Source organism: Petromyzon marinus, chromosome 9, assembly GCF_048934315.1.
Source record: "Petromyzon marinus isolate PM22_M1 ecotype Great Lakes invasive population chromosome 9, UKy_Petmar_22M1.pri1.0, whole genome shotgun sequence".
Classification (NCBI taxonomy): domain Eukaryota; kingdom Metazoa; phylum Chordata; class Hyperoartia; order Petromyzontiformes; family Petromyzontidae; genus Petromyzon; species Petromyzon marinus.
In genome coordinates, this window is record NC_133675.1 from 1,123,317 (window position 1) to 1,138,693 (window position 15,377).

Genomic DNA, 15,377 nt, shown 5'->3' on the forward strand with positions numbered 1-15,377 from the left:
TGAGTCACATACAGAATCGTAACTGCGAGTGATACGGTACCAATATGATAGAATAAATGTTAACTTTAAAAGCCTTATCCACCCTTTGTGCGTCGGAAAATGTCATACCGGGGGGAGAGGGCTCGACCGAAGGAGGCTCGCCCCTCCCTCCAGATTGTATAACGCAGACAGAGGGACGCCTTCAGGACGATTTGAAGCATCTGGCCCCTTTTGATGGTTTATGGCTTGAGGAAGACAACGAACAGAACCATGCCGTAAATGACACACACACATACACACACATACGGACACGAACACTCCAGACCACGACACACAGCTAGATCAAAAGGAGCTCCGCCCCTTGTAAGAAGGCGGGGCCAGAAGGAGAAATTTTAACATAAAAAGAAGGCCCGCGAGCATTGAAATCAGCATCGACCAGCGGACAAGCTCAGCAACCAGCAGCTCATCATCGGCCAGCGGAAGAAGATGGCAATCAACCTGGAGACCAGCCAACCACCAACGCAGAAGAAGACTCTACAAAATCACGTTGAAGGGAAACAATAAAATAATAAAATATATATAAAACAATAAAAATTCTCACGACGTTTCGACCATAACACAAACGGTCGTCATCAGGTGTGAAAAAAACAACGGCAAGAAACATTTGAAAGAAGTGTCGGTTTGCATTAATTTATTTAATTTCAAACCTCGCCTTTATATATTTATTTTAAAAACGTCAGCGCCATGCGCAGCGATTTGGCAGTTTATTTAGAAGGACGAGTCCATCTATGTTCTGAGAAGAGGAGGGGGGAGACGAAAAATTAATGTATGCTGTCTGAAAGCCACCGTAAGCGTGAACAATCAATTAAGACCTGAAATGGTTTATCAAATCCTTCCAATGATTGCTAAGCCAGAATCCATCTTCTCGGTTGAAATGTCAATATCATGTGAGCCTACTGGCTCACATGACATTGACTTTTCCAAGACAGAGGTTCTTTGTAAGCCATCTGGCTACCATGAGAGATTCGTTCATGAGGCTATCCATATATACAAGCACAGATACAATTTCAACCGAGAAGATGGATTCTGGCTTAGCAATCATTGGAAGGATTTGATAAACCATTTCAGGTCTTAATTGATTGTTCACGCTTACGGTGGCTTTCAGACAGCATACATTAATTTTTCGTCTCCCCCCTCCTCTTCTCAGAACATAGATGGACTCGTCCTTCTAAATAAACTGCCAAATCGCTGCACGTGGCGCTGACGTTTTTTTATAAATAAATAAATACACCGTTTTAAAATAAATAATTTAATGCAAACCGACACTTCTTTCAAATGTTTATTGCTGTTGTTTTTTTCACACCTGATTGACGACCGTTTGTGTTATGGCCGAAACGTCATGAGAATTTTTATTGTTTATAAATTTTATTATTTTATTGTTTCCCTTCAACGTGACTTTACCGAAAGAGCTAAGAATATGAATTACTGCAATCACGAAAGCTTTAAATCAAAATTTAAGACTCTGCAACTCGCCGGAATGGCGAGACTCGCCGTTTAGTACATTAATAATACTTTTTTCTTAATTCTTTTGGTTTGTGGTTGTACTTCTAATCGCATAAATTACCAATAGATTCATCAATACGCACGCCCTTACTCCAAGCCATTTCTTTAATTATATATTTTTGCCGATGAATCTATTGACGTACATTTGTGCTTTGGGGAATAATAATTGTTTTGGCTGCCTTTTTGCATGGATATTGTCGGATGAACTTTTAAGGACTTTTTATTCGTATTTTCCATATGCTCGTGGTACCCAGAGGAAGTAATCAATTGTTCCGTTACCCAATTAACAAAGTGATTCTTGAGGGTTGAAGAGATGGATGAATGAAATGAACATCGCCTGTAGTACTGTGCTGACAAGTTCAAGTACAAGAATTTGCATATTAGAGGGTTAAGGTTTTTGTTTATAATAGCGTGCATGCATGTTTTAACGACTCTCTCTATCACCAATTAAGCTCGCGTTACGTGGTGGAATTAATCATATGTGCAGTTGCCAAAGTGAAACAACGCAATCGTTGATGTTTGCTGTGTTGATGCTGTGTTGAAAATTCCAAACTTGAGGGTTCGCATATTATAAAATTAAGGTTTCGTTTAAAATAAAATTGATTAACGCAGAAGTGGTTACGTGTTTCTTTCTTAATTTGATGCATATTAATCTTATTTATAAGAACTGTATTCTGCGTTGAGATCTGAATTTGGAGACCTGACATAAACACACTAATACACTCAGTAAATGTTAAAGCGAAAATAATTATATTACCGAGCGTTACTACGAAGTTAAACAACGAGCGAGTTACTCTGGCATACTTGCATCATACTGGCATAACCTCATACGATTAATTGTATGATCCCGATTGATAATCCGACCCTCGTCAGTGAGGCGGGGCCTGATTATCATAACGGCTTTCAGTAGCATAATCACACCCACTTGCATAAGTTAATATGATCATCCCAAAGCGGCCTGTATTGGATGTGTCCGACGAACCTGTGGTACGGTCGCATGTGAACGCGTCTCATCAGTCTGCCTCCCGTGTGCCTGCAGGACCGCCATTACTAACTCGGAGGAGGCTTTCTGGCAAATTCTCTGGCCGTAGGCCGGTTGGCCAGCCGCAACCTCGGGAAGCGACCCGGGATGCACAGGAGCGGGATGCGATCACGCCAGCTGATGATCGCTGCGACGAGGAGGGGCACGCATCGAGGACAGGACGCAGCCCCGTGTTAACGAGGGAGCGTTCCCCGCCCTTGTTTCGTGTTGACCCATTCAGGGGTGATGGACCGGCCGCTGGAACCCGCTCCCGAGGAAGAACTTTCCATTTACACCGCACCTCATACGGCTGTTGTACACACATCATTAAGCGACGCCATCATTGTTGATTGTTGTTGTGTGATGTTATTGTTGCTCACCACTGTTCAGGTGTTGGATTGTTGTTGTAGCCGGGACAGCTAATTCTTTCCTCACGGGGAGGGGGGGGGGTGATGTAGTGGATTAACACGCGCATACAGGGGGGAATGGTAAAGACGCGCGAGTTATGGACAGTGGGGTTACGTCGGGCCGGCCAGGTGTGGCGGCGGGAAACTGTGCGGTAATGACGGGCCAATTAAGCTGGAGAGCGATGTACGGCTGTGATTGGCTGGGGTTGTTGTCAAGGGCGGAGTGGCGCCGGAATGTCTGGGAATAGAGGGGGCAAGTAACAGGTGCGGGGGTGTCGGGGCGTCGGTGGCACACAGCCTAATTAATTGGTTGGTAATGAGAACGGGGATATATTCGGGAGACGGGAAGAACGAGTTGAGTTGTCGCTGGGACTGGAACGAAGCAGGTCGGGGAGAACCGGAGCGAAGACATAGGAGACAGAACAGGCTAACAGTAGAGCAGAGACGAGTGGGAGAGAGCGAAAGACATTGAGTGACGGAGAGAGACAGAGACAGCGAGCGACGCAGAGGGACAGAGACAGCGAGCGACGAAGAGAGACAGGGACGACGCAGAGGGACAGTGAGGGACAGGGGAGGAAGCAGAGTGAGCGAGACGCGCGGAGCGCGGCGAACGAGCTGCGGCTAAGCGGAATGACGGAGTCACGGACGTAATGTGAAGAGTTGTAATAAAAGTGGTGTCGGAGAAAACAAGAAAGTTGTCCGCGTCAAGTCGACCACTACACATATACAAAATAAAGAGCAATGTGGCCAAAAGGAGTTGGGTCTCAGGCTGATGGTTCAATGACTATTGCCTCCAGAAGCCCGGATGCTTTTCTTCCCCACAAGTAATTTCCCTGGTCCCCAACCTTTAGGGCTCCCCAGCCTTCCACATCTAATATCAGGAGATATGGACATGAATATACCGTTTGTAATTTAGCAGCATTGACGGTGGCAATGCCTACATTCCCCTTCTCCACAGATCGGCCCTGTGGATTCGGAGCTTGGGAAACTTCTAATCGGGGCCCTGATTCCCACAAGATGAAGCATGGTGATGTGTGGATGTGTGCTCCAGGCAGCAGCTGCGTCTGACCAAATTCCACTGCAGCCTTGCCCATTGTTCCAATATCATGTAGGTGGAGTGATCGCTCGACAGCAGCAAGTACATGCCTCTTATTGAAGATACTCTGCATTAGTTTATTGTTTAAGCAGGTGTGAACTCAAGAGACTAAGATACAGTAGTCTCATTTCTTAAATAGTAGCATGAGCACGTGCACTATTATGACTGATTAACCTGTCCAGAGCCTGTAGAAAAACACTATACAACAAAATAAACAAGCAGATTATGTATCCACATACTTAAAATGGTGATTACATACTTTACTGTATTCCTATATTGATATAAATAAATGTAACTTAATGTTCTTAAATTGTGGTACCTGATATCTGTATTTAAACTAAATAGTTTTAGAAAAATAAACATTCCAATTTACTTCGGCCATGTACAATGATGTACGCCAATTACTATACAGCTCGTATCAATAATGTTGGGTGGAACACACAGGAGTCATGAAGAAAAATATTTGAAGACGGGTATAAGCATAGCAATGTGTTCTCGTGAATTTGCAGGCATCGAAAGCAAATGTGGAATACTGGGGGGATGTGCAGCACATACCACGTCACAGGTTAACCCCTTGCGTGCCTGGTCACTCCAGCCAGTGAATGCTGCACGCAGGCAAGCTCCACTCCAGCACACGCAGGCATGCACCCTTGCAGTCCAGTGAGCGATAGCCTGCACGCGTACGATCCTTAGAGAGATGGCATATGCAAGATCAATAGTGAGACCATGAGGGACAGCATTTAAGGCTGAGGAGGAGGACGGAGTGGGTGGAGAGTGGAGGCAAGAGGAGGAGGAGGAAGTGGGCTGACTCGCATCACTGTGCTGTGGAACACTGCTGGCTCCTGCCACTCCCGCCATGGATTACTGCTTGCCAACAAGAATTATTTGTGGATGAGAAACGATGGCGATTGTGCGGTAAGCAGGATTGCGAGGGTGCTGGGTGGGAGGAAAAGCATCCCACGGCAGTATCCTTTGTTCATCCACTGAATCTTTTCTCTTGGCTGTGGGAGGGTTGGTGGGAGGGGAGGCGGCCATGAGTCTGGTTGTGTGCTGCTCAGATGTGCACTGCGTCTGTTATGTGCATCGACTCTCCCTCCTCAGCCTGGGCTTGGGTTCCAGGATAAATAACCATTGCACGAAGATCTGTATATGGCCAGGTTCATGTCAGATTGGAATAAGGATGGGAAACGCATCCCATGCATTGTTCATATATTGATGCTAGCAACATGGGGTTTTTAAAGAATGCGATTTTTTCGAGGGCATACATTCAGGACGGATCATATTTTCGGCACGTTCAAGGGGAATGCTCTGGGCTCGTGCTCCTGTTGTTGAGGCACGGTAAATCGGTAAGGGTGAATTCATAACACTGGGGCATGAATGCCACTAAGCTGCATCGTTTTACCATGTTGGTTGTTGCAATAGGAAAAGGGGCCGTGTCCCTTTGTGTTTTGCAGAGATGGCCTCGCTCACGCAGGTTCACGATACGCGACCACCATCAATGTCGCACAGTGTGTCGGCGCGTCGGTGTGCGTCGGTGTGTCTGCGCGGGCATTGGTGTATATGTGCATGTCAGTATGTGTTGGGGTGTGTCTGTGTGTCGGTGGTGTGTATATGTGTGTCTGTGTGTCGGTGGTGTGTGTATGTGTGGCTGTGTGTCTGTGTGTCGGTGGTGTGTATATGTGTGTCTGTGTGTCGGTGGTGTGTGTGTGTATATGTGTGTCTGTGTGTCGGTGGTGTGTATATGTGTGTCTGTGTGTGCGCGTGGGTATGTGCTGTATATGTCAGTATGTTTGTTGGTGTGTACACATACATTGTGTGTATTCTTGTGTCGGTGTGTATGCGTGTCAGTGCATACATGTGTGTTGTTAGTGTGGTAGGTGTGGTTGTGTGTGTGTGTTCTATCGTTGTTTCTGCCTGTCTCCGTCACCTATGTAACAGTGCACATCCCCGTTTTCAATCATTGGATGACTGTGCCCCTACTGTCTCGCTCCAGGGTACAGTGGCGGCCCTGATGGCCCGGGCGGGTAGCTTCTAAGGCCCCCTTGAGGGCCTCGCCGCATTGCCACCATTGTGCGCCCTGCCTACCCCGGATTACCTTCTTTGTTTGATTTTAACCCTGAGGTGAAATTAACTGTATTCGTTCAAGAGTCGCTACGTCTTGTGTAATGGGCACAATTTTGTTTCATTGGGCCGCCTATCGCAAAATTTGGAGCCACGATTTGCGCATGAGCTCCAAATTTTACAAATTAAGCTCCGCTAAGAGATCTGACGGGGTTAGATTTTAAATTGTACTGCATAATAAAACACCGTGGCAATCACGGGCACAGAGTAAGATATATATCTCGTATTTGCTTCCATCCCCTCGTAAGTGGAAGGGGAGAACCCGAGGATAACGTTTGAACACCAACACCAACAACTCCATCAATGGGCAGCATCCAACCGTGGAGATGTATTAACTGACACGGTCACAGAGAGTGAGGGGCCGCCCACTCATGCCGGGACTCGGCTCGCAAAAGTGCTGGACAGCGCCAGACCCCGGGGCCCGTCATCAACGGAGACTCGGCTTGAGCTCTGTGGGTGTTGGATGGGCAATGCGTGAGAGTGGCCAGCGGGTGGCGTGAGATTGTCTCGGTGCCCTCATTGAAAGACCATTCCCCTAAATCGCCAGCGAGGGTTAGCCGTGGCAGTTGTAGCACACACTACGGTTGTAGTTGACTTACGGGTGTCGTAAACTAGCATGTATGGACTGTATGTTGAACTTCTTTCGCACCGTGCGTAGCCAACCGTGCTAATCGGAGGTCCGTGGAAGGGCAGAGCTTGCGCTGTAAGGATGTACTTGGCTCAAATTTGAGATGTGCAACTCCTGTAGATTAATGGGAAAATATCGCTACGTGCAGAGAGCAATGGCACACAGACTTGGCTCAAAGCTGCTCAAATTGCTTGAGAGACAGCGTTTTGAACACACTGAGAAACAACATGCCAGGAGACTAGGGTCAGAAGTCGTGATTGCAGTGTGACTATTAAATCCGGATCTCAGGAGTTACCCGCAGCCCACTGTGTGTGATCTCTGCGGAGGGAGTGTGTCGTGTAAATGCTGGTCTTGCTCGTCACAAGTGAACTCATAAACAACCGTATAAAATGCCTAAGGAATACAAACTCCCCGTACAAGAGGGGTCTTCGTCCTTGGGCACGGACTACATGATAAGTAAACTACAACAAATTTCCCCTTTTGCCTCTCCCACCCTCCACTCCCGTGGATTACGGTCAGGGCCGCCCAGAGGTTCCCGGAAGCCAAGAGGCAGAATACCACAGAGGGCCCTCGTATTCATTCCCGACACACACCAGGCCCCGTTGTGGGGGCCTTTTATATGTTTGCCCCATTTCCCCCCGCCGCTGCTGCTCTCCACTGCCCGGGGAAATAGTATTATCCCGGAGCTCAGCCCCGAACAGAAGTTAAACCATGGACGACAATGTGGTGGCGTTTAATCAGCACGATAGAACACTCACGATATTAACCATGTATCACGGTATTAACCATATGTCACGATATTAACCATGCATCACGATATTAACCATGTTTCACGATATTAACCATGTGTCACTATATTAACCATGTCACGATATTAACCATGTGTCACGATATTAACCATGAGTCACGATATTAACCATGTGTCACGATATTAACCATGTGTCACGATATTAACCATGTGTCACGATATTAACCATGTGTCACGATATTAACCATGTGTCACGATATTACCATGTGTCACGATATTAACCATGTGTCACGATATTAACCATGAGTCACGATATTAACCATGAGTCACGATATTAACCATGTGTCACGATATTAACCTGAGTCACGATATTAACCATGTGTCACGATATTAACCATGTCACGAGATTAACCATGTGTCACGATATTAACCATGTATCACGATATTAACCATGTGTCACGATATTAACCATGTGTCACGATATTAACCATGTGTCACGATATTAACCATGTGTCACGATATTAACCATGTGTCACGACATTAACCATGCATCACGATATTAACCATGTCACGATATTAACCATGTGTCACGATATTAACCATGTGTCACGATATTAACCATGCGTCACGATATTAACCATGTGTCACGATATTAACCATGTGTCACGATATTAACCATGTGTCACGATATTAACCATGTGTCACGATATTAACCATGAGTCACGATATTAACCATGTATCACGATATTAACCATGTGTCACGATATTAACCATGTGTCACGATATTAACCATGTATAGATTATCCAGCCGGGCGGCTCAGCAACAGACCGAGCAGCTCACAATGGGAAGGTTTGCGAGTTCATATCCTGGTTGGGGGTTGACTCATGACCATCATCCTTCTGGGATCGATAGCATGCATACCGTGTTGTGGGGAAAAACAGTGGTCCTAATGTAGCCAAATGACTTACGTGAATCGGTGATCATACCACATCAGAAGACGATGTTGCACCAGTAAAGGCTTTGCTCGAACTCCATTGCTGTTAAAGCTTGCGTCTAAAGCGATGATCCCATCTCAATGTATTTTTTTTAGCTGAAATTGTTAAATCTTAAAAAAATACCAAGTGCCTATCTTAATTCGGTGGCAACTCCACTTGTGACTTGATGGAAACGGAATCGATGCGGTGATGGCGTTCAATACAATGCATGCCGGTTGCAGTGTTCCCTTTGTGCCAGCCTCAGGCGTGCATGGGGGGGGATTGGGTTCGAGGGGGGGGATTGGATTCGAGAGGGGGGGACCGTACCGTGTCGCCTCGTCACCAGCTATTTAAATGCCATTGAGGAAGATGGGGTAAGTTTCACTTGGCGTTTGAAACGAATTGCATCTCAATTAGATGATTAAATGTGCCCGTATGAGGCAGTGGCTCTGTGATTTATGCGAGGCGCAATGCTGTGGGTTGCCTTGTGATGGAGGACACCTGGGCGCTGGACATACAGTCCAGAGCAAAGGGCTTGCGTAGCAAAACCGTAAAATCAAAATGATTTAAACTAGATTCGAAGCTTTAGTGTGTTGGCCGACTCTCTGTATTGCATTGTATTTCTGAGTTTACTATGTTTGTTTTTCTCATTCATTCGTAGCTGATGATAGTTGCTTGTGTTGCAATCGAAACGTCGTATTATTATTTAATTAATTTTCTTTCTACGTGACTTTACCGAAAGAACCAAAGAGTCAAAGTGATTTCTTACTCAAAGTGGGAATCATTTCATCCCCCACCCCCAAGAGATGATGGAATGAGTCAACCCCCATCCAGGGGCCAGAGAGCCCAACAAAGATGTCCGATGAGATTTACTCAATGGCGTCGCATTCCCTTGACAACACAGGGACGGTCGACTGTGTTAGGAGAGAGTGGCTTTCAGGGTGGGCAAGGCTGGTGAGCAACACAGATCCTCGCTGGAATCAAGGGGACTGCAGGTACCAGACGAACAGCCGCACCATACTCTGCAGTCATTTGTTTGTTGCCTTCTGTGCCCGCAGGTGAAACTCGTTTCGTCCCCGGGTGAAGAAGGGCAGTGACTGGAGTAGGCAAGCGGCTGTCGGTGGAGCTCATGGGTCGTGCGTGGTGACGAGAGACGAAACCATGCTGCCGCGCCGGGGTTTGGCCCGGGCCGGCGGGGGTGGGGGGGCCGCCGGAGGTGTCAAGGGAGAGGGGGGCGGTCAGGGAGGCCGCTCCAAAGGGGAGCCTCCCACTCCACTTTTGGGGGGGGGGCGGGGATCTAAGGGGGGGGAGTGCGGCACCCCCGAGGCGCTCATCGACTCGCTGCAGGCCGCCAACGAGGACCTGCGGGCAAAGCTTACCGACATTCAGATCGAGCTACAGCAGGAAAAGGGGAAGGTGGGAGTTGCTCCCACGCACGCTCCCACACGCACGGACACACGCGACTTTACGGGCGGGTGCTCGCTGATTGTACATAACGGATTGCACATAAGTGGTTCTTTGCAAAGGGTCGCGCAGATGTCCATTGAGGAAATCGAATTGTGCCAGGTGTCACGCTTGGAGAGGGAGAAGGTGCAGGAGGTTCGGTATGCCCGCGACCAGGAGCAGAAACGGCACGCGGCACTGCACACTGAGCTGAAGGCCAAGCTGCACGAGGAGAAGCTCAAGGAAGTGCAGGTGATGGAGACGCAGTGTGATGGGGGTGGGGTGGGGCGATGACGTCACACACCTAGAGGGGCGGGGGGTCAGACATTTGTGAAGACGTGTGACGAGGGCGGGGGGGTGAGAAATGTGACGTCACGTAAAAATGCACAACTTTCAATAAATATAGAATTGTTATAACAATACTAATTGTTATAACAACACTCCTACAACATCAGAGTGCAGCGCCACATTAAATACGCACTACAATGACAATAGTTTAAAGCGATTTGAAGCATGTTTTATTTTCAAAATGGAAATATGGTTTTGGGGGGGGGGGCGGAGCTTTGTGACGTCATATTTGAGGGGGGGGGGCTCTGACTTTTTGTGACGCCGTGTGACGAGGGGGGGTCAAAAATCGTCCAAAATCGCATGACGTCATTTATGGACGGCCCCTGGGGCGGCGCAGCATGAGTGAGATTCCCAGTTGCAGGGATGATCCATCAAGATGAAGACGTCATCGTAGCCAAAGTCATTTATGCCACCACACCTCGCAATAATTCCGCAGCTACTGCACAGTCAACATGTGACCTCAGGTCTGCCCTAAGTATCCCACCGCATGCTCTTAGGTCTTGCTCCGCCTTGGTCAACGGACTCGTGGTGACCATTCCAACGCCTGTCTGGGCAATATGCTCTTCCCCCATCCTGCACACGTGTCCCATAATACAGGTTTTTGGGTTAGATCGCGTTATTTATAAATGTGTCGCAACCCTCCACCACCCGACACAGCCAATCAGAAAAAAAGTGTCACATTGACAAAAGACAAATAGTTCACTACTTTAGCTCACCGGTGTGTTGAAAAGTGGATTCATAACCTTTCTTTGGTTCTTTCGGTAAAGTCACGTAGAATGAGAATAAAATAATAAATTGATAAAATAAAATAACACAATAATATTCTCACGACGTTTCGGCCACAACACAAGCGGCCTTCATCAGGTGAAGGGAGCGAGACTGTCTGGTAGGACAGCGCTGGAGCGAGAGAGCCACGTTCAGATCACGGCTTTTAAGCTGTGTGAGAGGAACAAAGAGCCTTAGAGTCGCGGCATCTCTTCAGAAAGGTGAGAGACTCGATTAGTTGAGCCTTCTTATCCCGAAGTCTGTTGAATGATCTTAAGGATGTGTGGAATCCCTCCCCGTAGAGGCGGTTAAATTTCGATTTAAAGCTTTCGTGACTGCAATGATTCATCTTCTTTGGTTCTTTCGGTAAAGTCACGTAGAATGAGAATAAAATAATAAATTGATAAAATAAAATAACACAATAATATTCTCACGACGTTTCGGCCACAACACAAGCGGCCTTCATCAGGTGAAGGGAGCGAGACTGTCTGGTAGGACAGCGCTGGAGTGAGAGAGTCACTGAAAATTACATCCAACATCTTCGGACGATTTGCCAGAATAGTGAAGCCATCCACCTACTTCCAGTCTTAAATAGTGCCGGATGACGTCATCATTGTTGAACCCCATCAGGATTCGAGATCAGAGGAGGGGGTGGTGGGGGTGTATGCAATAATGTAATAGATCAGTAATCAGCGCACTTAGCATGCGACTCACCTGTAAGGAATTGCAATATGTGTTGTGTATTACTTATTAATACGCTTTCAGGCTGCGCTGAGTCTATAGCTATCACAGCGATTGGAATTATTTGAATTCTTCTCAATTTCTATTGATTCTCTAAGTAATCTTGGCCAGTAATAATTAGTTCTGCATCACACTTCAACGTTATCAAAATCAATTGAATGTCCTTGTTGGCAAGCATGCTCTGCCACTGCTGACAGTTGTGTTTGGGAGAATTTAATGTTCCTTTTGTGTTCTTTTCGTCTTACGCTAATGTTACGTCCCATCTGTCCAATATAACACTTACCGCATAAGCAATTAATCCGGTATACACCTTAAGTTGATTACTTCGGTAATTCATCTTGAGTACAAGAAACTAGTTTTTTTAATTTTGTGTACCGTACCAAATCTCACTTTAATGTTTTGCTTTTGCAAAACACGGGCTAATTTGTCAGTAACTCCCGAGATATATGGTTTTTTAATTGTTTTGATAATCTGATCACTTTCAGCAGTATTGTTGTTCGATCTTGATTTGGCATTCAATGCTCTGTTAATTTGAGCATAATTTTAGCCATTCAGTATTAGTGCTTCTTTAACATGTTTAATCTCTTTCCTTAAACTTTCACCATCTGACACTGTCTTTGCCCGATGTATGAGCGTCTTGATGAGCGAGGATTTCTGTGCTGGGTGATGATGCGAATCTGCATTCAGATAGGCACCCGTGTGCATTCCCTTTCGGTAAACTCTGTGTGGTGTTTTTTTTACCATTTAGGCCGCGTCCAAGCAAATATCCAGGAAGGGGAGCGTGTTGTTCACCTCCATTTCTATGGTGAACTGAATGTTTGTGTTTTGCACATTGAGATTATTTAAAAATTCAGTAAGTCTACCTTTACCATATGGCCAGACAACCAAATTTTCATCGACATATCTAAACCAAAAAGATAGTTTTAATGTACTTGAGGCAAGTGCTCTTGATTAAAAGGTTTCCATGTACAGATTTTCTATAGCAGGAGACAAAGGAGAGCCCATTGCTGCTCCTTCATTTTGTTTAAAGAAGTCACCTCTCCACAAGAAATAAGTGTTATTTAGACAATGGTCGGCTAGTTTTGGAATATCTTCTGGTAAACGTGTCTTCTTTACCAGTGTATCAAGTAATTTAAGTGACTCGTTAACTGGAACCTTAGTGAACAGAGAAATTACATCAAAACTTATCAGAATATCATTAGGGTTAAGTTTAATATTTTGAATCACATTCACAAGATGTTCTGAATTTTGCTAATTTATGTGGCAGAGCCTATTGTACTTACTATGGGTCGTAATGGGATACCGATTTCATAAGTTTTTGGTAGCCCATACATACTTGGTGGTTTTGAGGCCCATGGCTTAATTTGGTATTGCTCAGTCTTGGGGATTAATGAATTTGCAATGATTGCAGAAGTCTTGCGTTCTAAAGTATTGGTTGGATCTCGTTTAATTTTAATATAGGTATCTTCCTCCAGTAAATCTTTTATTTTAATATCATAATCTGATCGGGGCATCACTACAGTAGTGCGGCCTTTATCAGCTGCCACAATTTGAATTTCTTTATTTAATGGAAGCTCTCTTAAGGCTTTTGCTTCACCAAAACTAACATGCAACACATATTGCAATTCCTTACAGGTGAGTCATGCTAAGTGGCTGATTACTGATCTATTACATAATTGCATACACTGCCACCTCCGCCTATGATATCGAATCCTGATGGGGAACAATGAAGACCATCCTGCACTATTTAAGACCGGAAGCAGGTAGATGGCTTCACTGTTCTGGCAAATCGCCCAAAGATGCTGGATGTAATTTCCAGCGAAACGTCGTACTCAAGTTGTAAATGTTGTGGATCCACTCTTCAACACACCGGTGGGCTAAAGTAGTGAACTATTTGTCTTTTGTCAACGTGACACTTTTTTTTACTGATTGGCTGTGTCGCGTGATGGAGGGTTACGACACATTTATAACGCGATCTAACCCAAAAACCTTTATTATGAATAATACTTGTCGCGAAAGTCTACGTGTCAAACACATGTCCCACGCTGTCCATGCGGCAGTTTTTGCCTTACAACATCTACAAGGATGTTACGGGGGCTGTTATAGTGGTAATACCGGGGTGCGCATATGCGTTCCGAATGTACCTGAACGTGCATGCGTGTGACGCATGAATGCCATGGCAGGCTGTGCGCGAGTCTCTCATCCGGACGCACGAGATGGAGCTGGTGCGCGTGATTAAGATGAAAGACAGCGAGATCCACCGGTTGCAAGGGGCTCTGGTGACCCTCCGCGATGGGGCCCAGGACAAGGTGAAGGCTGTCCTGCAGGCCGAAGCGAGGGAGGACGCGCGGCGGGCCTGGGAGGGCGAGCGAGTGCGGCTGCTGCACGACCTGGAGACGCTCAAGGCTGCCAAAAAACAGGTCGGGGTTGTGACGCACGTGTCCGAGCCAGGAGCGGAGTATCCGGGCCGGCAAGGCGAGCGGCAGTTCCTGGTTTCTCAACCACACTGGTTGTGAATTTTCCCTCATTCAGGTGGAGGAGATGTTGACGCACACGGTGACAGCCGACAAGCAAAAGGCGGCCGACCTGCGGACGTCGCACCACGCGCACCAGGAGGAGGTCACCCGTATCAAGCGGGACAGCGAGCGGGACATCCGGCGACTGGTCTGCCTTCACTCCCTTTACATAGAAATCCCGATGCACCACACTGTCCTCTCGCCATACTACCGCACCGAAGAGAGCGTTTCACCAGACTGCACTGGCAGATTTAACAACACTGCTGACTGCTGCTCACAGTCAGCAGGACGATATGACTCCCCAACACGTGTGACCACCACACGGCATGCACAATGCTCTCAGCCATGTCTGATCCACAAACTCCACAGAGCTGACTGTGCGGCCGCTAGATATGTTGGGGCGGCCAAAATGTCAACTCTTTATCAGTTGGTGGCCTCAAAAATAAAATGAACACACATTCGGCTTTGCCAAACTCTTTAGAGGCACACCTTTGCACGTTGTTAAATCTATTGGTTTTGTTCAGCCTGCATGCACTTTGCTGTTGTGATAGAGCTTCTCACCATGACAGGAAGTGCTGTATTTGAACTACTGCATTGGCAATAATTTATGACTTTAAATGCTCACCAGCTGCCATTGTGGTCATACACCTCTCTGCCCTGGATGTCCCCTCTCCCCAGATGGACGAATTGAAGTCTCGTGAGCGCTCAGTGCTATCGCTGGAGCGTGAGCTTGGGGCACAGGCTGGCTATGCCCAGCGGCTGGCGCTGCAGAGAGAAGCGCTGGACGAGGCCAGCGAACGTCGCAACGCTGGCAGCCCCAAACGAGAGATACCAGCTGCTGTAACGAACAGTGGCGGGGTCACAGGGGGCGCCGGGGGTGACTGCATGGATCGCACACCAGACCTGGTCTCGGAGAGCCCCTTACACTCAGTATTTTAGTGCAGTGCTTTCGCAAACCAGCAAAGTCCCAGGTGTGCTGCGGCATTTTCAGACTTATTGGAAACGACAGAACTTCAAGCCTCCCAC

At 46.8% G+C, this 15,377-nt stretch overlaps 1 protein-coding gene across 7 annotated transcripts in view; it reads left to right on the plus strand.

The window, feature by feature from the left end:
* Window positions 1-4,614: 4,614 nt before the first annotated feature.
* LOC116940740 (janus kinase and microtubule-interacting protein 3-like) overlaps window positions 4,615-15,377 on the plus strand; it is a 58,252-nt gene continuing 47,489 nt past the window's right edge. For 6 of the 7 annotated variants that reach the window (XM_076065791.1, XM_076065792.1, XM_076065794.1 and 3 more), the window contains exons 1-6: window positions 4,627-4,981; window positions 9,597-9,954; window positions 10,105-10,233; window positions 14,019-14,255; window positions 14,368-14,499; window positions 15,030-15,257. In XM_076065791.1, the coding sequence (XP_075921906.1) occupies window positions 9,700-9,954; window positions 10,105-10,233; window positions 14,019-14,255; window positions 14,368-14,499; window positions 15,030-15,257 (981 nt within the window). In that variant the 5' untranslated portion in view covers window positions 4,627-4,981; window positions 9,597-9,699. Of the gene's footprint in view, window positions 4,982-9,596; window positions 9,955-10,104; window positions 10,234-14,018; window positions 14,256-14,367; window positions 14,500-15,029; window positions 15,258-15,377 lie in introns of all 7 variants that reach the window. The other variant, XM_032950923.2, reaches the window with a different exon arrangement.